We start from the raw sequence: 26688 nt of genomic DNA on the forward strand, positions 1-26688 counted from the left end.
CAAAATAGGAGCACTATTTATCAATCTGTAATAAAAGACGTGAGGAAATTCTGTCTTTTTTAAAGACAAAAATTTTTGAAGCGAAATACCCAAAACAGAAGTTTGTAAAAAATAAATGTATGTTTTACCTAGGAAGTATTTTGAATATTGTTGGCTCAAATAGGACGCCAAAAACGAATTATTTCTTATACATTTTGCGAGCTGTTTTAGCTCAAAGTCAATGAAACTGTTGAGCTTTTCTTTGAAAATGCAAACAATTTCGCTAGTTTTGTGCATTGCCCATAAAAATATATTTTTTTTAAATTCAGTCAATTCATTCCCTCAGAAACCCGTAACAAGCCAAAGACGCAAAGTGGAGACCATGATTTGTTTCCAAGAACTACCGAGGCAGAATAAACTCGTAGAAGCGATGAAATATGGAACTATTTTGATGCAAGACAATTAAATGTACTAAGTAACAAGCGTTTTTAATGTTGCTGGATCAAATAGGTCCAAAAAGGCGAGTTAGGTGATACATTTTGCCTCCTGTTTTGGCTCAATACCGGTTGAAACTGTCGAGTTTTTGTTCAATAATCCGAAAAACTCCTAAGTTTCAGGTATTGGCTCAAGGTATTGGCTGAGGTAGGAACTCAAATTTTTGTGATTCAAATGAGTTTTTAGAAAAATCACTTTAATTCCCAGAAAAAACAGTAAGGACAGTAAGACGCGAAGTTGAGCCCATAATTTGCTTCCAAAGCTATCGAGGCAGAAAAAACTCCGAAAATGTGATATAAAAGCAATAAATCATTTACCTAAAAATGGTTTTGAATGTTGCAGACTAAAGTAAGTCCAAAAAACGAACTATTTATTATACAATTTGCCTCGGGTTTTGGTTCAAAACCAATTGAAACTGTTGAATTTTTCGGGTCTTTCGATCGTTTTTCGATCGTCGAATTTCTTCATGAAGCCAGCACGAGTTAATTGGATCTTCAGAGAAAGTTTGCTTTGAAACCTACACTTGCATGAGTGCAGTGCACGCCTGAAGATGCAAGTCACTCATCCTGGTGAAACCTCAGCAACTATTTTACTGCCACCCGGAAACACAAAAAACTCCCCAGTTTCGACTAGTTGTTTTTTTAAATTAGTCAAATATATTGAAGTTTTCACCTAGTCATGCATAGACATGTGTCAGCACGTGCAAATGTTTGGCCATTTTTTGAAAAGTGAACGAAAATTCCATTAAACATAAAACCAAAAAATGGAGGTGGAAGCAGCCCAGGCGGGCTGCTTGGAGGACTATCTGAAACAGACTGGTAAATGGTAGAAAATTGCCGTTTTCATATAAAAACGCATTCAATTCCTCTCAAATAGGATGGGGTGTTTACCACAACTTCATCTTGAGTGTTACCTGCGCTTGCCTCATGGTCCACGCCCTCACTTTCATATCAATTATTTACGCTGTCGCTTTATCTAGTTGTGATGCGCTGTTCATCCCCAGCAAGAATGCCTTGAGGATATTTTCTGGATATTTGATAGGTAAGGAGGACGACTTGAAAACCCGCTAGTATCCAGGACTTTCTTCGTCCTCCAGGAAGCGCCAGTGGAGGTCTAGTGGCGAACTCCCTATCGGATAGATATGGGCGAAGACGCTGCTTAACCTACAGCCTAATCTGCATGTTTTTCTCCTCATTCACTGCGGCTTTTGGCTACAACACGTTCGTGGTGATTGGAGCGACTTTCATATTGGGAGTAGGGTGAAAAAGCAACTACCATTCATCTTTTAAGCTCCCCAAAAAATCCATGGCTTCACAGGCTGGAAACCTCTGCAGTCCAAATCCGGCTTCTTCTAGTCGAGGTGCTTTGCAAAGAGAAAAGGGGCTTCTGGATGGCTTTCTGCAACGTTTCCTGGACCTTCGGATATTCGCTAATCACATGTAAATCGCGCTGATATTTGCAGAAGCAATTTGAAGTCAATATCTGGCAGTTTTAGTGATTTTAGTGGAAACTCCAGCTATTTTCAACTCCACCGAAGAAGGCACGAAACTGGCTTCGTGGCGGCTGATGTTTGCAGTTAGTGGAGGCGCCAGCCTGATAATGGCATGTGTTTGTGCCCTTTTGGAGGAAAGTCCTCGATTCTACCTAAAAATTGGACGAAACTACCTGGCTTATATTCTTCTCAAGCAGGTTTACGCCATAAATAAATCCAGCTTTGCTGATACCTTTCAGGTAAGCTTGAGGGGGTGTTTGAGGCGCTTTTTTGAGTCTCTGCTAGGTGCGAGAAGAGGAATTGAGCAATTTGATCCAACCGTATGGCTTGAACTACTCAGAACCACTGTCTTATTGGAGCATAGTAAAGCGGAATTGTTGGCGGGTTTGGAAAAGCGTCCAACTGATGTTCTCTAAGCGATTTTGCAGGATTTCTTGGGCGCTGATGTTGCTCAAAGCGCCCGTTTTAATAGTCGGGTAACTGATTTAGTCCCATTTTGCTTAACTCATTTAGAACAGGGGTTTTCAGATTTTTTCAGATTAATCTGGTATTTGCCAGGTTGTTGATGCTAGATGATGCCTCAACTGAGCGGTTCGAGGGCTTGGACTTTATTTACCCTATTTTTCAAACTTCGGAGGCAAAAAGAGGTTTAAACTCAACCAGTGGCATGTGCGCTAATACCAACAATAATCAGGTGTTTTACTCAAACTTCTTGGTTTTGACCTGGTCGAGTTTGCCTGGAGAAATTCTCTGCATGCTTTTCGTGGATAAACTGGGAAGGAAATTTGTTTCATGTACGTTCTTTGAGGCGATTTGAGATGGATCCGATTTGTGCGATTTAGTTGCAGGTTTCCTGCTGGCAAGTTCCTCCTGTTTGTTAATGGGGTTTATGGAAAACCAGTGGGTTCGAATGACTGCTGCCTGCTTCGGCATGTCTTCCTTAGCTGCAGCTTTAGCAACAATCACCTTGGTTAATATGGAGGTGTTTCCGACAGCTATTAGGTATTGAAATACACATTAGAAAGTGCAGACTTTTGCCAAAAAGTTTGCGTTGGTTTTAGAGGAACTTCCAATGGAATTACGAGCTTTCCTGGATACGTTTTGGGAGTGTTTTTTCTGAACTTGATTGCAATCCAACCTCGGCTATTTATTATTGTTATGGGCATATCATACTTTTGTAAGTATTTTAGCGTAAGTGATGATGAAGCAACAGACCTAAAAAAAATTGCTTATTTTGTCTTGTGATTTTTTTTCCCTGTTGTTTACTTGAGATGATAAATCGCAATTTAACAAATGAGAGTAGCCATTCTAAAAATCATAAATTCCTACTTGCTTTTTTCAGGTCTTTCAATTTTTACGTGTTTCCTGCCAGAATTCAAAGAACAACCAATGACGGAATAGTGGGACTGTAATTAAAATTTAAGAGTGTATAGAATTAACAAAATCTCGATTAAGTTTGGGGTTTTATTAATTTATAATCGATGTAACTTCAAAAGGAAGAGGCAAATTGTATGCAGTTGTTGCAGATAACGAAAGTTGTCCGATTATTTCTCGTAAATTTCACCAGTTAGCGAGCGAAAAGCCGAAGTAATCTTGTTACTCTGTTACTCAGCAAAAGCGTTATTACACAGAGTTTACTCCCGTTAGACCAAATTCTGTAAATTTCTGTATTTTTTTCAGCGTGAAACCTTCCTATTTAATAATTAGTTTAGTGAATGTGAACCATTCATGGGAAATATTGTCTTTCTTCTGAAAAGTTTTTCCTGTATGTAAAGCTGGTCAGAAAAGCCGTTAAACCCCACTAAAGTCCTCACAAAACCATAGCTTTTTAGGCAAGAATTTTGGGTCCGTTTGAGGAAACCATTCGGCTTGTTTTTCGTTAGTCTCATTCTGAACAAGCATTTTGTAGAAAATGACTGGTCTTCCTAATAGAGCGAAAAGAGGGCTCTAATTTTTCCCGCAAACAGAGCAAATCTGTGCGTAAAAGACTAGCAAATTAAAAAAATTTTCGATGACATTTTTTGGAAATTCGGACCAAGAAATGCTTGATTTTGCCTCTGACGATCAGAGGTATAAAGTTTGCACATTCTTTAAAGAATTAATGTGCTTCTTAATTGAGTGAAACGAAGGATCTACTTTCTCATGAATATGGAGCTGATTTTTGCGTAAAAAACTAGCAAATCAAAGCTTTTTGAGACGAGAGTTTTTGCGAAATTTAAGGAAGAAAATCTGTGTTTAAAACTGGCAAATTTCATTTGCTTCAAATGCTTTTAAATTCCGCGAGTTAGCAAGCATAAAGTCCAAGTGATCTTGTTACTCTGTTACTCATCAGAAGCATTTTATAACACAGCGGAAGAATTGGTTGAAAAACGCGCGTTAGCTTAATGATGGAACATCGAACTCTGAGACTGTCCAGATTGTTCTCAATGTGAAACATTCCTGTTTATTAATTTACTTGGTTTAGTGTTTATTAGTGAATCTGAAAAGTGATGTATGGCAAATATTGTCTGCCAGTTTGCCAGAAAAAACTTCACACACTAGTAACACCTCGTTAGCGTCATATGGTGGGAAGCTTTCGCGTGGAAACACTTTTAACACTTTTTTAAAGAAAACATGTTGGATTTTGTTTTTGCTTCTTTCTACTGAAATAGAATTAAGAGACATTAAGGCGCGTGTTTAAAAACAATATTGATCGTGACTTTCTTGCAAAGCTTTCGATTATTAAAATTCGACCAGCTATAGATTTTTTTTAACTTTTAAAGTTTGCGCCAGAAATCGTTAATTTTATAAATGTTTACCTGATGTAGAGCACTTTTGATTTTCCAGACAGAATTTTACATTGTTTTAAGTTTCGTGCTCTGGCGAGCCATAAAAACGGCAAGTTTTGATTTAATCGCCTGAACGTAACACTATATAGTACCGTAAAGAATAATGGGTTTTACGTATGCGAGCAAGCGTTTTGTTAAAAATAACGCTCAGTTAAAATTATTCATTTTTGTAAAATATGCAAAGGAATTTGCGGGAAAATAAACTGTGTAAGTATATCAATCCGGGGAGCGTAACTATTTATAAAAAATAATGCATTGGGAAACTTATTGAAAGCTGGGCGTTATTTTTCGCATTTATTAGCTGAGGTTGAACCTTAAAAGCAATTTTCTTTTTACTTTATCGTCTAAATAGTTTACCTTGAATTAAGTATGGAGGAATTTGGGGCACTGATAATAGCACATTGCCTGCAGTATCTAGGCATTGTCCACTTTCTGTATGAAAAACGAAATTGAAATTTTTAAATGTGCCAGTTAATTTTAAAATTAGCTATTTTGGTGAATTATTTCATATGCCCAGCCACATCTGCTTCCAAAGGTACGTGTAGACAAAAACGCCGCTTGAAGTCGTTTAATTGAAAAACCCGTTTGAAGCAGATCAGAAATGTGGACGGGCTCTTGGCTCAGATTTTTCCACGGCAAGTGAACGAATCGTTGCAGGATACGATGTAGGATATTACCGATATCCCTGGTACGCAGCTTTGATCCAGGAAAAGCAAGTGAGTTGTGGCGGAGCCCTGATTGGCCCCAAACTTGTCATCACTGCCGCTCATTGTTACAAGGAATATCTGGAATTGGCCAAGTGAGTTTGATTGAACTTCTGGAGTTTGCATTGATTTCCTTTGGACTTCTAGTAAATCTGCTGTGAAGCTGGAAAATGTATATACGGTGCGTTTGGGCTTGTACAACATCTGCACCACTGAAAAAACGGTAACGGAATATCGAGTGGACAAGGTCCAAGTGCATGAGTTGTATTTGACCAAGAAGCCTTACTTTGATATTTGCCTCCTCACTCTAGCCAATAGTACTGAAGCTTATGAGCCTCTCTGCCTACCTAGTGGAGGTAAGTGGGTGGCATACTTTAGGCTATTTCAAGTTAAGTTTAAGTCTTCTTCAGGAATAACTCAGCGACCTAAAGAAGGCACAGTGCCTGGAATGGGCACTTTGAAATATCAAGGCCCCATGCCCTGCACTCTTCATGAAGCTCGTTTGCTCATCCATTCAGACGCCACCTGCTTCAAAATGATCAACGATACTGGCAATGATGGAAATGATATTAAGAATGCTTTCTGTGCCGGGTATTTAACTGGAGGAATCGATTCGTGCCAGGTAAGCAAAGCTTGGAAGTTGAATTTCAAAGTTTATGTGGTTTTTCAGGGGGATAGTGGCGGGCCTTTGCAGATTAGGGATCGAAATGGACGATTTGTGCTGTTTGGTAGGTTTAGAAGTCGCTCAGAAGGATAAATCTTCATCAATTTGAGGTAGTAAGTTCATAAGGTGACTTTTAGGCATCGTTTCCTTTGGGTTCCATTGCGGCCTGCCTAAGTACCTTGGAGTGTACACAGACGCTTCCCAATATATCGACTGGATAAAGGAGAACAGCCAAACAGATTTGGATTTGATCAGCTCAATGAACAACGAAAGTTCTACAGAAATTTCCAGTGAATCCCATGGTACTGTTTTGCTCTTAAGGTTCCCGATGAGAAAATATATTTTTTAATCAGCTGAAGCAGGGTCTTAATCTCTGAACCGGTCGTCCGTCTTAGAAGCGGCTTTCTGTCTACATTAATTGTTCGTTTCTAATCATTTTTTTGTACAAGAGTCTTTGTTATATTTTCTATTTAGCACAGCAGATATACTTTAATCAATTTGATAATTTCGCCTTTCAGGTCACCACAAAAATCATCATCAGTATTACCATCAAGCTCCACTGCGAATCATCGTCCTGAGAAATCGCAAATTGATGAAAAACCGCCACAGGCAAATTCGAAAAAATCAACAAAAAGTGAAGGAATGGGAATAAAATTGAATCAATTTTTTCAAAACCTGCTATTTTAATAAGTATATGAATTACATTTACATAAGTATATGAGTTGTTAAAATGGTAAACGCAAAACAATAAAAAGAAGCACTTCAATCACAGCCCAAAATTAAAATCACAATTGGAAAAAACAAAAACCGAAAAATTATATCCAAATGCGGACAAAAAGGATATTTTCCCTCGCCAACGGTTGTTTGAAAATTCCACCATCGACGTCAAATCTAGGAAATAATTAGTAGAAAGCTTTTTATTTGTAGCTGGATTTAACCGAGTAAATAAAATTTTGATAAAAAAGGCAACGAAAAAGTTTTGCAACGAACAAATAAAATTTAAATTATTTATTGCAAAAATAATGTTTTGTTTTCAAACTCTTTTTATTGAGGATTCCAACTAGAAAACATTTTTATCTTGTAAAAATACCGAATTAAGTTTAGTAATTGTTTCTATATTGTGAACTAAAATAACTCTTGCTGAATAAAAATTGATATGCGACAAAACGATAACCAAACGGAGTACGAAGATATAATGAAACACCATAAAACAAAAAACTGAGGAATTAAACACTAGAAAACTCGGATTATTAACTAATCGGGCGCGGTTTCTTTATATGTCTACCAAACTGTGCTAGTTTAGATTAATATGGAAGATGTCACAGTCACAGACGTCACAGTGTTTGTGTTTACATTTGATTCTTAGGTTGGATTTCGTGTTATAATACAATATATAGTTATATATACAATTATATATATTATATATATAATTAGTGGAATTAAAACCCTGATATTGATTGCAAACAGCGATGTCCGAAAGTGACGATGATTCTATTCAAGTAACCCAGCATTGGGGCGAAATTTCAGACGAAAGTTTCGAAGATAGTGCCACTGTTTCTTGCCTCTTGGAAGATATTAAACGAAGCATGCAACGTAATTGCCTAGATGCATATCCGGATGATGGAAATGCCCAGACTGTTTCGGACATTTCGTAAGTTCAGCTCCTGAAGCCTCGACACTTGCCCTCCTTTGAAGTCCCAGTTAGTATTTAACTTTTTGTTTATAGCATTCCTGCTTTTGACCCGCTAGTCCTGCACGCCATCGAGCTTCATAAATGGATGAGTAAAATGAAAGAAGCGATTAGAGTGGCAAAGGAGAGCAAAAGTCGCACTAAATCTTCTATAGAAGACGCCAGGATTCCCATTCCAGAGATGCCCAATACTGCGCTTTTGAGCTTCATCTCCCATGGTTCTTCAAAGCAAGTTTAACTACTCTACTTACAAAAAATCATTTAAAAGCTAGTAACTGTTTGAAAACGCCACGTTCAGCTGAAAAGTTTACTTAGTTGTTTTCAGAAAGTTCAATGCAGATGTGGACTTTCCAGAATTAAGCGATGCCATTGTTAAGCAGATGTTGCCTAAGTGTGTTGCTATAATGGCTGCTCAGATCGGTTTGGAAGGCAAGCTAATTTCAACCCAAATTAAAATCAACTTCTAAACTAAAATGGCGTTTTCAGACTCATTTCAAAGTGTTCTGGACGTGATGGTGGATGCGTATGAGCAATGTCTCATCAAACTATGTGATAAAGTCAGTTCAGCCTATCGTGAGCAAGAGGTTTTAAACAGCAAAGGTTTTCCAGTAGGTTCCAAAGATTTATTAACTCAGATGCATCTTTGTAAAATCGATGATTTTTTATATTCGTAGAACCTGATTGAGAGGGTTTTGGTGGAGTTGGGGTTCGGCGGCGCCAAAGGTTTGCACAATTTTTACCAATCTAGAGTGGTTAAATATGCACTTTCGCTTCAAAAACGATGCAAGAAGCTAGAAAACGAATATCTAGACCTGCTGGCACCCAAGTCTAAAACGCCTACAGAAGATGAATCGTAAGTTTCATTTCACAGCTAAAGTTCGTAGGTTTTGGACAGAGTATGGTTTATTAGGAGCTTCGCTGGTGAACCTACAGGAGATACATTGGAAAGTGGGAGTAGTGAGGACGAAATCACCTTGCATAGCAGCCAATATTTCAGAGGTAGTTTTTGTATTTTAAAGGTTTATTAGTCATAAGACTGCTCATTGCATCGGTTTTAGACCCAGAAACTATAGACATGATTCTTCAATAATCTTCCACATTGAACAACGGGTAACAATGATGAAAGTTTTCCCTTGGTTGGACTGAAGGCAGCAGGTTTGCTATCGTTTAAATCGAAATATTAATTAAATAATTTAACGAAGACATTGAATCGTATTATTTTCTTGTGTTGGCCGCGTAGGCTTTGGGGATGAGTTGGATTAGTTTGTAGTGTGTCCGCAATGGCATTATTTTAAGGATTGGATGTTTTTTTAAATTCCTGAATGGTGAATTGAATCAAACCAAACTACTTATCTCGAAAATATGGTTCATTTATTTATTTTCTTAAGTAGTCTTAGCAAACAAAATCGCTTTTCTCATTGACATACCACAGCTTGGTAATAGCGTTCCAAAGAAATACGAATTCACAGCGAAAATACACGTTATTCTGCATTTTAAAAATAATCAGTTTGCTTATTTCTAAGGTCACTTAAACATAAGCTAAAATGAGAATTAAACACATAAGACAACAGTTTCTCAAAGATTAACGCGAACAAAATTGTAATAATAATAAAATAACACTGTTGTATTAAAGAAACCGATTTTCCTTAAAAATGCATTTGTCTTAACTTAAAATAAGTTGCGAGCGTTAGAGAAACAATCCAATCGGGAACTTAATTCGCAACTAATTAATGTCTGTGTTTACCCATTCGTGGACATTTAATCTACTTACTATGGGGCCTTGCAATTATTGCTTTTTTTGGAACCCGATCCAATTTCTGCATCACTTGCGAAATGTCCTCAGGAGCGTCTTCAATATTAATCTCCGAGAAGATTGGAGCTTCAGGAAGCTAAATAGACGTACTTATACAGCACACAGGTTTAAATCATCAAAAGGAAAACACTTACTCCAGTTTTTTGCATTGCCATTGATGCTGCATTCGGCAAACATTTCCCCTGATTGGGCTTATTTTTCATTTCACTAAATCTCTTGCGCTCCTGCAATTGGAAATCCTTTCGCACAGCCGCTGGCGCTGCATCAATTCGTCGGAGAACCGCGTTACCTTCGCAGTATTTTTGGGGGTCATATGATGAAACTTCGCCCTAACAAGAAAACATTGAAATAAATAAAAGTAGTCGCGTGTGAAATTATGTGAAATATTACATCCTCCCATGTGGAATCAAGTGGCACGGGAATGGCAGGTAAAGGGGCTTCGATTGGGGCTACATCAGTTTCCGCTTGAAAAATATGCAGCTCTACACCTTTTCGATCCGGGCATTCGTTGTGATGATACTGATTAAAAGCCGTTTTGTTAAATAGATATTAACGGATTCTGCATAGTTCACGTTTAAATAAGTCTCAATATGGAATTTAGTACTTTTTTATTTACTGAAAATAAAATATTTACCTGCAACTCAATTTTGGGAATTACATGGGACGCATTAAAGTCACACGTAACCATTTCCTTAGATCCCTTGTGCTGGTTCCGACATTTCAACAAGTGCATTTCGATCCGATTTTTGTGTATATGATGCGAATCGTTGTAGGGACAAACCACCTTCGCTTCGATACTAAAAATATTAAAATGGAAGACAAAATTTAAAAAAAATGGCTAGTTTTTCGGGTGTACTTCAACATATAATACACGTTTGGAAAATAGCTTTAGCAATGATATTTGAAAGTTCCTATACAGTCGATAGATAGTGGATATAAACCTATATTGGCTAATCAATAATTAGATTAAAACAATTATAAATATGTCTACAATGCAATAAACTGATGCCAAAAACATTTCTTTCTGATGGTTTTAATGTAGGTACGTTCTTTATATAAAAAGCGACACAATTCATAATAAATCATGTGAGAAATTCGGACTTTCCAAAGAGCCGAAATTTGAAGCCAAATACCAGCAAGATTTTGATCCACAAAATGGACTCATTTTGCCCTTAAAGTGGCTCAGAATCAGGGTCCTAGACAATAAGAACTCCTGAGTTTCCCGCGCTTATTAACAATTTCAATTAACCATCAGTTAATTAAATGAGACTAAAACCGCAGATGCTGCATAAACACAGTCCATTCCTTAACGCAAGACAAGAAATAGCTGCAGTGGCAAATACTTGCATATAAAATTTTAAATATTATATAGTGTCTTACTTCCTCAAAATATCCATCCTTTGAACGTATTGCACACCAGATTCGAGGGTGATTTGTACAGGAAATAGTTGTACAACCTTCAGCAAGATTACACAATGTCCAAACGCAATTAATGGATTATAGACCACCCTTTACACCACGTTTAGCCCGTTATTATTGAAAATCATAAAATGCGAATCATTTATACACAATTTTTTAAGCAAAATGACACCCAAAAACCCACTCCATATTGTCATGCTTATCTATTTCTCAACTTGCTTTCTGATCAACCGTTGTGCCTTCAATTATATTCCACTCAATACACGTAAGTGATTCCAAACGTAGTTCTCATGCAACTGGAAACTTTTAGGTGATGAAGATGTCCAGAATAAAAGTACAAACAGAGAAAATTGGAAATTAATTTCAACAATTTCCCAACTTTCCTAATTTCTTCCCGCTTCTGGCAAACCTGGCCAAAGACGTGTGGTAATGTGTCAAAAGACTCAACTCTAACCTATACAGTCCAACAAGTCAAGAAAACTGCGTCAAAATAAATAATAATAATCCATAATACTAAAGTAGTAGTAGTAGATTTGCCCTGGCTGATTTGTACAGTTTAGTATCGTCATTGCCTGCTGTATAGTTTTAGAAAGTCGACGTTGTTGATTCCCAGCCACCAAGAATCGTTCCAACTGAGTAGTCAAAGCCTGAAGCAACATGAGTCATTCACAATAAAAAAAATCAAATTAAAACCTGAATTACCACACAGTTGCTACCAACGAAAGACCATAATGTGCCTTACACTAACCCAATAAACATAGTGTTGATCTAGCTGAAGATTTGCACGTCGCAATGGATGAAAGAAGAATAGCTGACTATTTCGTTGTAGCTGGTTTGCCCGAGGAACCAGAGCCTCTGGATCATACCACATTATCTGAGGGTGGCAACCTAAAGGTAACCCTTATCATGTCTTCATTGAAGCATACAGAAAGAGTGTGCTTTTGCAGGCAAGTCATGGCCAAGCCCCCATTATAGATGTAAATGTATATTTCCCAAGTCTAGGCGAAGAAGTGCCTGAAGGCTGGGTTGCCATTACAAAAACCCCTACTGGTCTTAGCGCTGACTTGAATCATGGAAGTCTACGGACTACTGAGTGCTTTCTGTGTGTTAAGAGAGGACGAGAGAAGCCACCACTTGTTGATCTTGGTGAGATACCTGGTTTGCTCCTTTTTCTGTTTAGATAAACATTTTCTGGCGTTTATTAGAGGCTCACAAAAGTGTCTTATGTAGTGAGAAAGTGGTAGAACGAAAATTGTGCTCTATGTGATGTTGGTTTAATGTTGTTCCATTTGAAGGACTCTCTTAAGACTTTAGTCTCTTAAAAAATTGATTCCTTACGAATTCGTAAGTAAGTTACAGTTATAAAGTTAAAACTTAATCAGCCCGTTTAAAGAAACGCGACTTTTGCGCTTCGAAAGGACAGGGCGACTAAAAATGAGCCTTGGTGTAAATGAGATTACGCACATCAACACGTTTCGGACGCACGTTAAGCGAGTTTAGCCCTGAGGTTTCGCTAGCAGGCATGGATGGCATTCTCAGAGGCGTGTTTGTTTCAAACATCGCAACTAAACCCTGAAAATCGCCCTCAACCCAAACCTTATCAAGTGCATAAAGCTGGAAACATTTTGCCTTTGTGTCTTTCAGGTGTTATGTATGAAGGAAAAGAATGGCTAATGGAGGACGCGGAAGTGGTGAAAACTAGTGTGGGTGGCAATGTGGCAAATGTTAACAATTCCACATCTCTCACTTTTATTACATTTAGAAGAGGTCTGTACCTTCGTAGCCTTTCGCTTGGACCAATCCTCATTGTCCTCCTAATCTAATTTAGGTCTGCCCACAATGCCCTGCAACGCGCTAGTAGTAACGGACATTTGCGTGGTGATTGCCAGCAAAGGCGAATCGCCTCCACATGCCTTCTGCTGCATAAATAAAAATTTGAATAAGGGAATGGTTGGATCTGATGTGTTTCTATGCTATAAAAAGTCCATGAACAGGGCCAAGCTTCTGACATATAAACCCGATATTCTTGCAAGGTAAAATCCCGTTCTAAGAATCCACGTTTGTTTATCGCCGCAATATATTGCAGGTATCCATTAGGAGACATTCAGGACTTTCCCTTCCCAAGTTCCATACCCCTTTTTTGCTTGCCGATGGGCGCCACTCTGGAATTGTGGCCTTTGGAGGCGAGCAAACCCAGACCTGTTTTTAGCATGTTTGTTCTTACGGTTTCCGACGCGAAACACAAAGTTTATGGATCAGCGTTAACGTTTTATGAAAAGTATCCCGTGGAAAATTTCACGGAGGGACAAAAGCAGCTATTGGGTACAATACTGGCATTTCCCACACGCTTTTTTCATTAACTTTGCTTATTCTGCAGGATATACTGAGGATGAAGCTTTTGTTTTATATGCGAATAAGAGTATTTGCGTGTTGAGCCATTGGCCGTTTGCTGTGGACTTTCAGATGTGGTTACTACACTTACACGTAAGCGATTGAGTGTATTAAACCCTTAACCGAACTGCCCAACAAAATCAATTTATACCAAATTTGGAAGTGGATAAGTTCTGTTTGCTGCGAGCGATTTTATTTCTGTTTGAAGCGGTCTTTAGTGCTATTCCTTTAAATAAATTGGGCTTCAGATGATTTTTCTACAGGGCAGTAAGTAAATGTAATTTTTTTCTATTTATGAAGTTTCAACATCAACTCTAGGTCATGAAGCTCGGAGCAATTTGGTTACCTTCAAACTTTGTGTTGGCACCCAAAAAACGTATTCTTTGTGCAACTAGGAGTATTGCAAAATTTTAATTTTTTTTCATTTTACGACCTGGAGACAATTTATCTGAGGTGCTTAACTTTTCCAAATAATTGATGAACAAAAAGCAAATGCGGTTCAATAACGCTTCAGACAGAGACCCAATCGGTTTAGGCAATCGGAATTTAGCAAGTTCCAAATTTAGAGCAAATTTGGCGGTGTAACGTTCATTTTCTTGAGCAGCTTAGTTGATTAAAAAACTCTTTTAAAGCGTATGGTTACTGATGACAACCCAACGCCGGTACCAGTCGAAAGGTACATCACGCAACTGCTGGATGAAGTCCCATTTCCGTCCCCTCGTACATTACTGCAGCTGAACGCCAGCAATCAAGACCTAAGAGTCATATTTACGCAACCTGAAGATTTGCCGCTTCCTAGAAGCGCAGCCAGCTTCAAGCAGTTACTGCTCAGCTTGGGCTCAGAAAACTGCCTTCAGGTACTTCTCAAGCAAAGGCCCGTAGTTCGCAACGTCTTCAGCTACAGCCTCTTTTCTTAGGTGTTGCTGTTGGTGCTAACAGAGCAAAAAATCCTGATTCACTCCTTGTTGCCTGATGTGGTAACTTTGGTGGCTGAAGCTGTAAGCTCAATGTTGTTTCCATTCAAGTGGCAGTGCCCTTACATTCCTTTGTGTCCTTTGGGTGAGTATCTTTTGCGAAACTTGCGTCTTTCTATTGAAGGTTTTGTCGAATTTATCAGGTTTGGTTGAGGTCTTGCACGCTCCCTTGCCGTTCTTGATAGGCGTTGACTCACGATTTTTTGACCTGTATGATCCGCCGCCAGACGTGAGCTGCATAGATTTGGATACCAATATAATCACTGTAAGGAGCCTTACTTAATTATTTCCTTCAATATAAATCAGTAATGATGTTTGCGCCATTAGGTAGCTGAGGCTCAACGACAACACCTAAACACTAAACTTCTGCCAAAGAAAGCGGCAAAGTGCCTGAAAAACACGCTGGAATATTTGTATTATCAGTACAGAAATGCTCCGATTAACACGGCAGATGCCTCCAATCCCGATGATATTGAAGCAGAGTTCCAAAGGAGGAAAAAGGAGGTTTGATAGGAGAAGCTATCGCCGATGTTTCTGTACAAAAGAGCCCGTTTTAGCAAGCTGAGGAGCTGGAAATTCAGGAGGCGTTCCTCAAATTTATGGTTCACATTCTGAAGGGTTACAAGTCGTATTTGCGCCCCATAACCAAAGCGCCTACAGTGGGAACCACCGATCCTGATGCCTTGTTCCATTTGACGGAATTCTTGAAGAGTCGAGATAAAAGCAATGCGAAGTTTTTCAATTTACTGATGAAAACCCAAATGTTCATCAGGTTGGTTGTTTGCCAGCTGTTAAGGTTGCAAGGCATAATGCAATAAACTTGCAGGTTTATAGAAGAGAGGAGTTTTGTAGTAGATCATGGCGATCAGAGCTTGACGTTCTTTGATGATTGCGCTGAGAGATTGCAAAGCGATGAAAGTGAAATTCGACTCTTAGAGCTGGAATGTGTACATAAGAACGACCGCACTGTTTTCGTGTTGCCGCCAGAGCCTGTAAATGATTGTGAGTTTCCGCATTGTATACTGTTTCAAAAGAGGTAAAACTGTTGGTTTTTTCAGCCGATTCTTATACATATTCCCAGTTTATTTTAAATCCCGTTCTATTGCTAAGTGGTAAACGACGAAACCGATTGGCTTCGCTCTACCAAACGGGTATTCCGAGCTCGCCGATGGCGCGAAGAACCAAGCATGAAATCAAAAGCGCCCAAAAATTGGCACGGAAATATCAAAGGCTGCCCGATACTTGGGCGAAATGCTTATGTGGCACTTGCCACACACTTTATTTTATGACATTGCCAAGTATGCTCAGTTTAAACATTGGCAAAGAGAACAAAATCCTGCAACATGCTTATGAGCTATTAGTGAGGTAAATAATGCTGATGTAACCAGGGCTAAATTGCTATTGCGCTGTTTTTCCATTTAGAGCGACTTATTTCAAACTGCCCTGTGATGAAGTGTGCTATAGACTGATGATGCAATTATGTGGCGAACATAACCGACCTCTTTTGGCTGTGAAACTGTTAGTTTTAATGAAAAAGTTTGGCATTCAACCGAACGCTTTAACTTATGGGTATGGGCCTCAAAACCCAAGGAAGTAATCAACAATCTAAACCCATTATGGCAATTTCAGACTATATAATCGATGTGTTTTGGAAGCCCAATGGCCTGCTCACGCGGATTCCAGTCAGGTGCTATGGAATAAGCTGCGAAACGTCGTGATTGGAGCCGCGCACTTCAAATTTGCGGCCAAGAGAAAAGCTCAACGAAATTATCTAAGCGCATCAACTGAAGGAGGTAAACTCCCGCTAGTTAATCACAGTGGATTTTTTACTACGAGACTTTATAGGTTCGAGTCTACTCGATCCTACAGACCGAAGTGCCTCAAGAAGTTCCTTGGATTCTCACGAAGGTAACACCACGGAAGGCAGTCTCTTAGACAAGTTTAGGCGAGTGGCAAACAGCATAGTGAAAGGCAGTGTGAAAGGTAAGCGATCAAAATGCAATTTTGCAACAAACTTGTGTGTATAATGCAAGAAATTTTCAATCCAGAACTGGTTGAAACTGAAGAGCCAGATGGTGCTGTAGCGGATGCAAGTGAGGAGAACTTGGAGCAAAGTCTTTTTGTGCAAAACAGTCCGTCCGAATGTAGACTGCTGTCGAGATCCGAAAGTGGCGGCGATGCAAACTTAATCGATAAGCTTCAAAGTACCACGAAAAAAGCCTGCTCAAGAAACTTGCTCTTTGACCCCAACCTGAACGGAGATGCGATTGCCGAGAACGATAAAAACTCTCCCACTAAGTAGGCGTTTTTTGCTCCCTTGCTTTTACGTTTAATATTAAATGAGGATTTTCCTGCAGGGTTTCACCTAGAGAGTTGATAACGGAAAACGACCCGCTAGGCGCCTTTCAGCCACCACTAGAGGAAGTGTCTGAAACCCAAGCCAAAGAAAACGATTCTGTCCCCGAAACCCAAACAAATCCCGTCCTCACCGATGAACCTGTGTTGTTTCGAAATTCCGTCCATCGATCTGCAACGTTCGAAGGTAGTTGCAAAAAAAAAATAAATCAGAGCTCTTTTCCAAAGAAAATCATCTTAGGAAGCCCGCCATCGCAGAATAAATTGCATCGCTCCGAAACAGTGCCGGCAGCAACAGTCGCTTCCAGTCTCGCAAGTCTTGGCTCCAGCTTTAAACTTACCTTCAGGTAAGTGACTTTCTTTAACCAGCTTTGCTAGGAAATGTTATTCTGCTGACGAAACTTCCAAACCGGTTGTTTCAAGCACACTAACATGTTCTCAAGTGTGTGGCTTTTGATGTGCAATTTTTTTTCTGTCGCGTTCACATTCAACAAACATCCCCCGTAACAAATCGGACACATGAAGCTTTTTATTAATTAATTGCACATTTGCATGCTTAGAGTTTTGCTAGAATAGATGTTTTATTTTAGCCGTTACGCCACTCAAAGAATATCCTTAAGAAAAGCCAACCTTAAGGTGCCTCAGCAATTTATCGAAAATGCCATAACCAACCTAAGGTACGTGTAGCCGGTTTCGCTTAACAATACATATAAAAAGGCTTACTGTTTTCACTGTTCGAATGAGCAGTTTCAATAATACGTTGAAACTTTTCTCTGGTTAGTCCTTCAAGTTTGACTGGCAAAAAGTCCAACGAATTGATACAGGGCTCGTTGAGCACCATTAAATCAGCTGCCAATACCATGGTGAAGAAAATGGAGGAAATCAAAGAGGCGATTTCCACTTCAGCAACATCCACTCCGGTCAAGGCTTTAACCTCGGGCGATAGAATGGCTTCTGGGGACGCGTTGAATGATATTGATGGAGACAGTGCTCAAGGAAGCGAAGAAGGAGAACGAGTGCGCAAAGTACTTATTGAATTAACTTTTTTGGCGATTTTCACCTAAAATTCCTGATAGGTTTCAGTGGAAATGGGCAGCTATCGAGGCTCGTGCACCAACTTGAAAGACTACGAAGAGCCTTTGCCTGAAAGCTTGTATCCAACGCCAGAAGAAGCTAAGGCGGAAAGTGACGTTGATATCACTCTCACCACTTGCTCTCAGTGCCACAACTGCAATCGGTCAGTATTTTAGATAATACAAGCAATAAATGCTTAAAAAAATATTTTCAGCTTGCTATACGACGAGGACATAATGGCCAATTGGTCGGCGGAAGATTCCAACTTGAACACTCTCTGCCACGCATGCGGAAAGCCCACAGTTCCTCTCCTCACGGTGACGATATCCGGGCGAGAAATGCGAAACTGCGATCCTTTCAGTGTTCCTTACCTAAATCCCTTAGTTTTACGCAAAGAGCTGGAGAACATTTTGGCTCGCGAGGGCGATTTGAGGTAAAATTCTTTACACCAACTGTCCAGCTCCGGCAACTGTTTCCAAAGTGTTGCAGACTCGAAATTCATCGACGAGCATCCCATCATCTACTGGAACCTGATATGGACCTTCGAGCGAATCAACATACAAACGCACCTGCCGAATTTGTACTTTAAACATCGGGTTGATGTGCAAACCAACTCCAGCAAAGCGAATGGCAAAGCGGACTTGAAGGAGGAAGATGATGATAAGCAGGATGGTGGAAGTAGCATGCGATTGGTTGAAGAGGGCACTGATCCTTTGACGCAGGAATTGGCGGTTATAGGCAAGTTTTTATTGTATTTTTGCGAGCCCCGCTTCTCTTTTTTGACAATAGTTGGGACAAAACCGCTAGTAAGGAGATACAATTGTGTAAACGGTGCATTTTCTTATAGCTTGCACGGTGGGACACAAGAGTAAGGACATTTAACTGATAATCAATTTAACGTTTTTTTTTTAAGTAGAAGCTTTTGAGTACAACGCAAAATTTTTATTGTGGTTTATACAGTTTTTTTTCTATAATAGAACGTCTGTCCGCTCGAGTTAGAGTGAAATGCGTCTGGGACGAACCGAAATTCCACTCGGAAGGCCCTCCGATGTACATCCTATGGAGGTTACGAGACAGCAATCAAATAATTTCGATGGACAGAAGCAAAGTGACCAAATCGTAAGTGGTTGCCCGCCTACAGGCCCAAAATATTCGTTTTTAGTGTCGAAATTACTTTTGCAAAATGGCATGTATGTTTATGGCGGTTTTTTCCAGATTCATGCAACAAATTATTAACTATATTCGTGTGAATGATCTGGCGGAGCCAATCAAAAGCCTCACATACGAGAGGGAACAGCTGTCCAAAAAAATCGCTTACTCCATTTATCGGGACATCTTGTTTTTGGCCTGCAAAGTGTTGGGAAGAGCTCAGATCGATATAAATGCCTTCGATAAAGAGTACACCATGGCCTATTCACGGTGAGTTTGGATTATTTTTCGAGTAATTGGGTGATTGGATTATGTTTTATTTTTCAGTTATTGTGAGCGGGCCGCTTTGGAAGTTCAAGATAAACCAATCAGCCTGAGTGCGTTATATTGCAGACAATATTTTCGGCCTTTGTTGCTTCCCTAGGTACGATCGAACGAAGAAAATGCTTAAGGTAAAGGTTTTTACTAGATCCACATATTTTTATAAATGTAGAAGTAAACGGCCGGGGTAAAAACTACTTGAATTTGGGTCGGTTTAGATAACTTTTGCGGGTTTCTCCTGGTAATCTTGGACCTGAAAGGTACAGTTTTGTTTTTTCATTAGAAAAATTCACTTTGCTGCCATTATTTATGACTCCATGTGCATTGCAAATACACATGTTAAGGTTGATTATAATCGTTTTGTTTTAACTTGCATTGTCTTACAATGATTTTATTTATGTTAATTCAGCCAGTAAGTAAGTGGTTAATTTTCACGACCGTGCTAATAAACTACGTGTTTAATCATTTGGATTCCAACGCGATTGAGCAATTATAACTTGGGGTTACTAAACGACGCGTATGCTTTGAGATTATTGAAGCTATTTTTGAATTAGGTTTTATAGTTTACGTGAATAATTTGATTATAGCTTTGGGAATAGGAAATCGCTTTTGTAACTTATGATTGAAGGTGATCTGCAGCCTTTCCTGCTCCAAGTTTTAACGTTATCGTTTCGTGTGTTCGTTAAGGTTTTTCCATGTGAACTGTTTTGTTTAATGCAATGAATCAAGGAGCAGATTAGAAGTGCTTTTACAAACTACTTGTGTTCCAGAATTTGGTAGTTATTGTTAATTATCGCGATGAGGCTTCTTATAGAACGTATCTGAAATATTTGCACTAGGTTTATAGTTTAGTTATGTTTCTTTTCAGTATAATCCATGTTTAGCAGAATGTTATGTTTAAAATTTGTATTTTGACGATGTAACATAAATAATGAACATCAATAAATAATGATTCTCCTGTTATTACCTTTATTGCCCACAGTGGTTACGCAGGTACCACATTTACTATGTTAGACTGTGCATTGTCCCGCGTTCGGGGAAAATCCTCTGTTAAGTCCGCGATTATGTAGGAAACTACTGCCCAAAGGGCAGTTGCCCGGTCCAAATCGTCCGGGTCCAGAACTTCCATTCTGTCTGCTTGAGTATGGTGGAACCAAAAGTACCTAAGCATGAATTTATTTGAGATTTCCAATCCAAGAGTCCCTTGATGTTTGCTTACTTTTCATTGGCGTTCAAAAGACTGGCGCCTGGAATTAAATGGCTTGTCCATGACGATATATCGGAACCAACTCCGCCCTTACTAGCTACAGCTTGAGTGGCGTTTATCGGAGCTAACAAACTATGCAAAAACGGTTTTCAATGCAGTTACAGGAAAATGAATAATGCTTACTTAACAATCTCTTGTATAATGCAGCCGCCCTCAGCTCCGGCAGCATATTCGATTCCCAACGGCGTAAAAGTTCCTTCGTCTGATTCCATCACAAACGTAAAATTGCTGAGCTCTTCAAAGTGGGTCCTGTTGTACTCTGCCCATCCGACCAGCCCTGGTTCTTCAGCTGTCCACAACACCGCCCTGCCATACGCCGTGTTCAAAGCTGTCCCAGAAGAGTGGTTTGCTTACCTCAAGGTGCGTTTAGCCCTCAATCCCAAGCCTTTGAGGACTGCCAAAGCGTACCAGCTGATAAAGGCTCCGCCGCCATCATCCATTGCTCCTACTCCAACGTCCCAACTATCCAAATGTCCGCTTACCAGCACGACTTTCTTCGGATCAGTGTTTCCTAATTCATTAAAGATTTGGTGGTTTTAGCCAGCCGCTGTGGCAAACATCTTACCTTCGATCTCGCCTACGGAGTTTCGCGAAGTGCTGTCGCTAAATCTTGTGTAGCTCAAGTTCAGTTTGACTACAATTTTCTCTCCTCTGTCCTGAAAGGGGTTTGAGTGCTGACTTAAAGTTCTGGATGGATTTGGGTTCCTCACCTGGTATCGTTGCAAAAGTCTGGCGTCTTCTTTCGTGATGCAGGCGGTGGGGATTGGGGTGACTCCATCGTCGTAGTCTTGCCAGCCGGTATGCAAAGTGGACATCGAAAAGGGAGTGACAGAGCCAATCAGACTGGCAACAGCTCCAAGCCTTGAGGCTTCTGAGGCTCCTGTGGGTGCCTCAGAATTAAGGGTTTTTTTTACTCAAAGTGTATCCACCTGCCTTGACTTCTGTACTGGACGGTTTCTCCATAGGACACATATTCCTCATTGTAAACGACGATTTTTCCTTTCACCTCTCTGGAGACGTTCTCCGATCTGAGCTCGTCGAAAGTGTTGACGACGATCACTTCAGCTTCAATGCCTGATAAAGTGGAATGTTATAAAAATGGCAAGCTTTTTCAGTGCTTATTACCTTCTTCTGGAGTGCTGACGGAGCTTCCTAAACCGAGCACTGGAAGTGAGGCTTTTCGCGGAGAAACCAGCTCTCCGATTTCATGATTTCTGCAAATTTATCGCTCAGAATGTGTGGTTTGTCTGTGAGCAGCCACTTGAGCTAAGGCTTTTTATGTTGCAAATTCTCTCGCAGTTTAAGTGGCCTTTGTCTGGTTTGTATTCATTAGCTCACCTGACCCAGTGCGGTACTTGCGCTTCTTCCCCATGCACATTTTCCAGCTCATAGTCTTTCATAAGGTCCAGGGCATAATCGATGGCATCTTCCAGATTCTCCGTGCCCGACACTCGCGCCCCGAATGTGTCCACGAATTTGGCCAACTCCTTATAAGTGCCACCCTGAATGGATTGTTTTAAAAACATTTTTGCATCGTTTTTTTATGTAGTTGTACCAACCTTGTACTTCCCATTGACTAGGCTATTAATGATGGTGTTAGCCACTGTTTCATACGACCGGATCTCTTGCTTCAGAGCCTCGGGTAAATTGCATTCGTCTTCTTTAATTTCGTTGCTTTTAATGTCCCCATGGATAATCCTGCTGGTCGCAAGGACGGGGAGAAGAATGACGAGGACTAGGAGCCTCATCTGCCTGCGGCTGTAAAATAGTTTTTTTCTTAAATTTCAGCACTATTTTATGAATACTTACTGATGGATTCAAGCAAATCTTTCGCGGTTTAAATGTAATAAACTTCTGCTACATTTATAGCTTCTTATAGCTAATTCTAATTCGCCACTTGAGATAGTCTAGTCGGTTTTATTATCGCATCATTCAACAAGCTCGTTCTGATAACCTTCTGTTCATAATGGTCATTGCCAGATTATGCTGCCGCATTCTTCTAATAATTGCCTATTACGTATATTGAGTCATATGCCTATGTAAAGTGATAATTATTATGCAGGTACATCAGCTAAATTGGCTGCTCATCAACTGGAAAATGATTGGGATTTGTGGGATTTCAAAATGAATTCGGTTTTTTATGGTCGTTTTCAACGTTAAGCACTTTAGATGACATCTTTACAAGCGTTTTGTGCCTCCTGGACTTGGCTAGACATTGTCCAAGGAAGGCTCCTCTCTTCTTACCTGTCTCCTAAATAGGTGCATGAATTTCCGCTTTATTTAAGTCAAACAGCCGTTAAATAGAAGCCTTTGATTGCTTCAATCAGGTCAAAAACCCTTATTTTTGCTCTTATTATCAGCGATGGCTTTAAGTGTATCGCAACTGCCTTTTCCTCTTAGTTAAGGATCTTAAGAGGAAAGCGATTTTCCGGCGTTATTAAAGGGTCATTAATTACTGCGAATTTTAATTCATTGAAAAGCTTGGGCGAGAAAGACGGCAAAGAAATTTACTTAAAAGGCCAACCAACATTTGCAAGAAAACTGGAAAATGGGGATTTAGCCTGGATATAGTTTGACGCAGATAAATATCTGAAGTAAACGGAACATATGTTTAGTGATAGACACAATTGAGTTTCTGTTACAGCTCGAATTTTTTAAATTTTGCGAGCGTTGGTTGCATAGCTTAACTTTTCCAAACTAGGCAAAGCCGACACTTTAAATTTCGAGGGGAGAAAATTTGGTTGGGATTTTTGAAATCCCCGCAATACATGTAGGGCCATATTTTCCAAACTTCGTCAAGTAGACGCTTTAAATTTTGAGCGAAGAAGACGAAGACTTTCTTCCAAATATACGAAAAGTTCACGTAAATCTAACTTAAAGAAGATTTGCAGGACGTTTTCAACTTTCCATCTAAGTTTAACTCAAGGATTTTGCAGGCTATGGTTGTAAAACACTTATGTTCCAAACTACGCGAAGGAGAATCTTTAAATTTCAGGTGAAGAAACCGAAGGCTTGCTTCGATAACATGTTGAAAGTTCACGGAAATAGAACTGAAACTTCTTTCAATCTTCTTCAGCAATCTTCACTTGCTAGAATCTTTCAAATTCGATGCAAATTTTCGCACTTTTTGATTGAAAATTGCTTGGGGTTTTTCAAAAGAAAGTTTGCCTTTATTGTTTTGACGTTTTTCCTCGGGTATCCGGGTGATTCTGAGTAAAAAACGAATTTTTTGAATCTGCACTTTTCTGAGTTTCCTAGACTGAAAATTTGGCCTGTTAACACCCAAAGCCCGTGAATTTGCAAATTTGGAAACTTTCATTTGGGAAAATATATTGCGGGCCTTTAAACTAGCAAAATTGTACAGACACTTAGTGCACAAACACTTAGTGTGGAAACTTCCCGGACTCAAGCTACCCTCTTCTAAGCGCCCAACCACCCAAAAATAAACAGTAGGTACTTTTTCAAATGACGAGCACAATTCATGAAAAGAATCTCTGAAACTCTTCCTAATCTTCCAATGATTTACTGCTTCAGTTCAAACCGTGTAACATTTTTTATCAATGTTCCAAACGCCCCATACTGGCACCTGGCTGTTGAAAGTAAGACCGGAAGCCATTGGCACGTGTCCTGCTCCTGTACGGCTTTATGCGGTATTAAATTATCTAAAATCATCTGGTTGTCTGTTTGTAGTTTATCAGTCCCCTAAAACCCCATTCGATTTTATTTTTATTTGCATTTAGGGATTACTGCCAGTGTTAATGACGGCCTTATTGTGTTCGCTTCATGTGCGTGTTTGTCGGTAAAAGTGTTGAAAAATACTAAAATTTCAGTATTTTTACTTAATTAGCTAATTTGTTATGATCGTGGCACATTGAGTAATTTCTATTGAGATTTGAATTGGTCATGAAACAAGGATCTGTAGCTGACGAGACGAAGCAAGTAAGTATGAGTTAAATTCACTGACAAATATTTTACTAGCTTTGAAATTGAATCCAATTCTGCTAAAGTTTTTTCGTTAATTTTATGGGCGATCAAATAATATTTTCTCAATGAAATTGCTAAATATCAAGTAAATTTGAGTTAAAAAACTAACAAACTCAGGCTCTTCCTTTTAACACTTCTCAGTGCCGAGATTCAGCTGATTTATGCTAATGGACTCAGAAGCAAAAGCCGCGATGTTTATATGCTTTTGTTCTTGAACTTGGCTGATGATTTTATTCCGGTGGTTACTTATTTTTCTTAGTCTCCAATCGAGTCAGAAATTCCTTAAAATTATGTCTTAAAATCGCACTCGCCGCTCCGTTACTCGAAGAAGATTAACCGATTAACTTGTGAAAACGGAATTTTAAGTCTCCGATACATCAGCTAATGGTTTTAACGAGAATTTTACGATTTATACAGTCCACAAGCATTTTAATGCATTTTTTATGGCATTTTACCAAACAAAGCTCCATTAATTTTCTAATGCGCCGGAGATTACATTAAAAAACTATATTCCCCTTTTAGTGCATTCATTTAGGAAAATGTATTAGTCAGATGGATACGTTTTACTAACTTTTAAATGAGTTTGGTGAGTGAAACTGTGGAGTTTTACGGGCTTTTAAGAGGTGGTGGAAAGGAGTTTCTTCCTGACTTTTCACAAACACGAGTGCTTGCATCTTCAGAGGTGTTTTGAGTTGTCAAGCAGAGATTCTTTTAAACGACGGCTCAGATGCCCAAAAAAGCGTGGATTTTGACCATTTTTTGGACATTGACTCACGGCTGTGTATGAACCTAACCACCTCTGAAGATGGAGTTCACTAGTGCTCCCGAAACATTAGGAAGCATTTATTTTTCACCCCGGACTTGGGACACGAAAAGCTGGAAAACTCACCAGTTTCAACTTTTAAACGCATTTGTCATTTTGCTTAATTCGGAAAATATTAATATTCAAATGAGATTTCCCGTGCTTTATCCCCGATTTTCGTTTACCGCAAACGTACCAAATTTAATTTCATCCCTCTGTTGACTCTGTTATTCAGTACACAGCTTTCTCCGTTCATTTAGTAATTAGTTTTACATGTGTCGCTGCAAGGCACACAGTTACGGTTGTATTTATTCTATTTGCTATTGATTTCGATTAACTGCGATGGCAAAATGCGGATAAAATACAACTTTCGTATTTTTGCAGCATAAAAATTAGCTGCATAAACAACAGGTTTTCAATTAATTTCGCAAAACCATTTTTTTATTTGCCGTTAACTTCCAACCGGACAATATAAAGCGAGTCCCTTATATTGACGCAGGTCTTTGCCGAGTGGAAGTTTTATTGTACTTTTGTTACCATGTTCTCTATTGAAATGCGGAACTTTTGAGCGATGGTATTTCGGTATTCCACATGGATTTCCAGTATGGATTTGCCATTAGGAAAAAGTTCCGAGCGCATGTCTCTGTCGCACGTGCTCTGGATATCGGATGGATCCAGAGAAAGGGGGCGAGCGCTCTACAGACCGCGTGACGACAAACTTTTACTTGCAAGGAAACTTTCTAAAGGATGAAAGTGAAACGGGAATTTTTTTGCCATCTATTTGCAAAACGTGTGCCAGACCGTTTCTCCACTCTTCATTAGAATTTAATTGTAATGAAAGGGATTTTTTGCGGCTTTAGCGGACAAATAATTTTTCTTGTTCCCAAAATTATTTTTTGCTGCGCAAAATCCCTTTCATTCAGAATTTTCGGACGCTAAAACCTTTTAATTGTAATATTTTGAATTGTTCCTGGGCATTTTTATCGATTTTCTTTCTCAGCAATTTTTTTCCAAATCTTCTAAATCGTCCTCTTGCTTTGCCTTTTTGCTGTTATTTCACGCTTTTTAGTGAGTTACAATTCAGACTATAATCAACTTTTGACTGAGTGAACTCGCGTAAAATGCTTGATTCACCCGAAAAAATAGAAGAGACTTTGAACCTAAGTCAGGGGCGGATCCACCTTTAAATTCAAGGGGGGGGTTATGTAGAAAAAATACAGTCTTCTGTTGTCTATGAAATTAGAAAAATTATCGTCGTTTTGTGCAAGGGTGGCGTAAGATTATTGC

General features: G+C 39.3%; 6 protein-coding genes across 14 annotated transcripts; 4 read left to right on the top strand and 2 right to left on the bottom strand.

The window, feature by feature from the left end:
- The first annotated feature begins 1141 nt into the window (after nt 1–1141).
- LOC109536717 (organic cation/carnitine transporter 7) lies at nt 1142–3420 on the top strand. 2 transcript variants are annotated; one of them, XM_019903057.2, is made up of 10 exons: nt 1142–1292; nt 1351–1515; nt 1571–1733; nt 1792–1913; nt 1964–2205; nt 2252–2442; nt 2495–2760; nt 2809–2968; nt 3028–3143; nt 3309–3420. In XM_019903057.2, exons 1-10 carry the CDS (start codon nt 1238–1240, stop codon nt 3365–3367), a joined length of 1539 nt encoding a protein of 512 aa, XP_019758616.2. In that variant the 5' UTR covers nt 1142–1237; the 3' UTR covers nt 3368–3420. The 2 variants fall into 2 exon arrangements, with proteins under 2 accessions (XP_019758616.2, XP_019757866.1); XM_019902307.2 differs by having other exon boundaries at nt 1970–2205.
- An 83-nt stretch (nt 3421–3503) lies between these two features.
- On the top strand, nt 3504–6933 carry LOC109536180 (proclotting enzyme). Its single transcript, XM_019902287.2, has 7 exons — nt 3504–5329; nt 5389–5593; nt 5646–5854; nt 5909–6120; nt 6169–6226; nt 6300–6464; nt 6681–6933. The coding sequence occupies exons 1-7, from the start codon at nt 5257–5259 to the stop codon at nt 6812–6814; spliced, it is 1056 nt and encodes a 351-aa protein (XP_019757846.1). The 5' UTR covers nt 3504–5256; the 3' UTR covers nt 6815–6933.
- A 562-nt stretch (nt 6934–7495) lies between these two features.
- LOC109536256 lies at nt 7496–9057 on the top strand. The gene is made up of 7 exons (XM_019903140.2): nt 7496–7813; nt 7889–8080; nt 8178–8281; nt 8339–8460; nt 8527–8705; nt 8763–8851; nt 8911–9057. Exons 1-7 carry the CDS (start codon nt 7632–7634, stop codon nt 8940–8942), a joined length of 900 nt encoding a protein of 299 aa, XP_019758699.1. The 5' UTR covers nt 7496–7631; the 3' UTR covers nt 8943–9057.
- A 144-nt stretch (nt 9058–9201) lies between these two features.
- LOC109536263 (gametocyte-specific factor 1 homolog) lies at nt 9202–11441 on the bottom strand. Of its 2 annotated transcripts, none has more exons than XM_019902400.2 (5): nt 11046–11441; nt 10300–10462; nt 10056–10184; nt 9800–9994; nt 9202–9741 (listed from the first exon to the last, which is right to left on the bottom strand). In XM_019902400.2, the coding sequence occupies exons 1-5, from the start codon at nt 11060–11062 to the stop codon at nt 9616–9618; spliced, it is 630 nt and encodes a 209-aa protein (XP_019757959.1). In that variant the 5' UTR covers nt 11063–11441; the 3' UTR covers nt 9202–9615. The 2 variants fall into 2 exon arrangements, with proteins under 2 accessions (XP_019757959.1, XP_048524660.1); XM_048668703.1 differs by having other exon boundaries at nt 11304–11391.
- A 98-nt stretch (nt 11442–11539) lies between these two features.
- Nucleotides 11540–20311, top strand: LOC109536730 (DENN domain-containing protein Crag). 2 transcript variants are annotated; one of them, XM_019903079.2, is made up of 27 exons: nt 11541–11978; nt 12032–12230; nt 12729–12851; nt 12913–13117; nt 13171–13406; nt 13462–13568; nt 14108–14332; nt 14393–14534; nt 14593–14714; nt 14777–14953; nt 15007–15221; nt 15276–15451; nt 15508–15814; nt 15872–16018; nt 16079–16242; nt 16295–16432; nt 16498–16747; nt 16807–16991; nt 17046–17151; nt 17395–17481; nt 17586–17829; nt 17881–18041; nt 18093–18311; nt 18360–18616; nt 18856–18997; nt 19094–19297; nt 19355–20311. In XM_019903079.2, the coding sequence occupies exons 1-27, from the start codon at nt 11877–11879 to the stop codon at nt 19449–19451; spliced, it is 4737 nt and encodes a 1578-aa protein (XP_019758638.2). In that variant the 5' UTR covers nt 11541–11876; the 3' UTR covers nt 19452–20311. The 2 variants fall into 2 exon arrangements, with proteins under 2 accessions (XP_019758646.2, XP_019758638.2); XM_019903087.2 differs by lacking the exon at nt 17395–17481 and having other exon boundaries at nt 11540–11978.
- Nucleotides 18806–22621, bottom strand: LOC109536223 (carboxypeptidase Q). 6 transcript variants are annotated; one of them, XM_019902350.2, is made up of 12 exons: nt 22425–22621; nt 22175–22373; nt 21954–22117; nt 21741–21829; nt 21549–21689; nt 21326–21495; nt 21181–21271; nt 20970–21126; nt 20739–20921; nt 20568–20687; nt 20316–20511; nt 18806–18935 (listed from the first exon to the last, which is right to left on the bottom strand). In XM_019902350.2, the coding sequence occupies exons 2-11, from the start codon at nt 22361–22363 to the stop codon at nt 20334–20336; spliced, it is 1482 nt and encodes a 493-aa protein (XP_019757909.1). In that variant the 5' UTR covers nt 22364–22373; nt 22425–22621; the 3' UTR covers nt 18806–18935; nt 20316–20333. The 6 variants fall into 6 exon arrangements, with proteins under 6 accessions (XP_019757909.1, XP_048524658.1, XP_019757916.1 ...); XM_048668701.1 differs by having other exon boundaries at nt 18806–19013; XM_019902357.2 differs by lacking the exon at nt 18806–18935 and adding an exon at nt 19475–19601.
- Between the last annotated feature and the right edge of the window lie 4067 nt (nt 22622–26688).

The sequence above is a fragment of the Dendroctonus ponderosae genome, unplaced genomic scaffold, assembly GCF_020466585.1.
Source record: "Dendroctonus ponderosae isolate FM_Combo_2020 unplaced genomic scaffold, Dpon_F_20191213v2 Dpon_F_20191213_7, whole genome shotgun sequence".
NCBI classification, from domain to species: domain Eukaryota; kingdom Metazoa; phylum Arthropoda; class Insecta; order Coleoptera; family Curculionidae; genus Dendroctonus; species Dendroctonus ponderosae.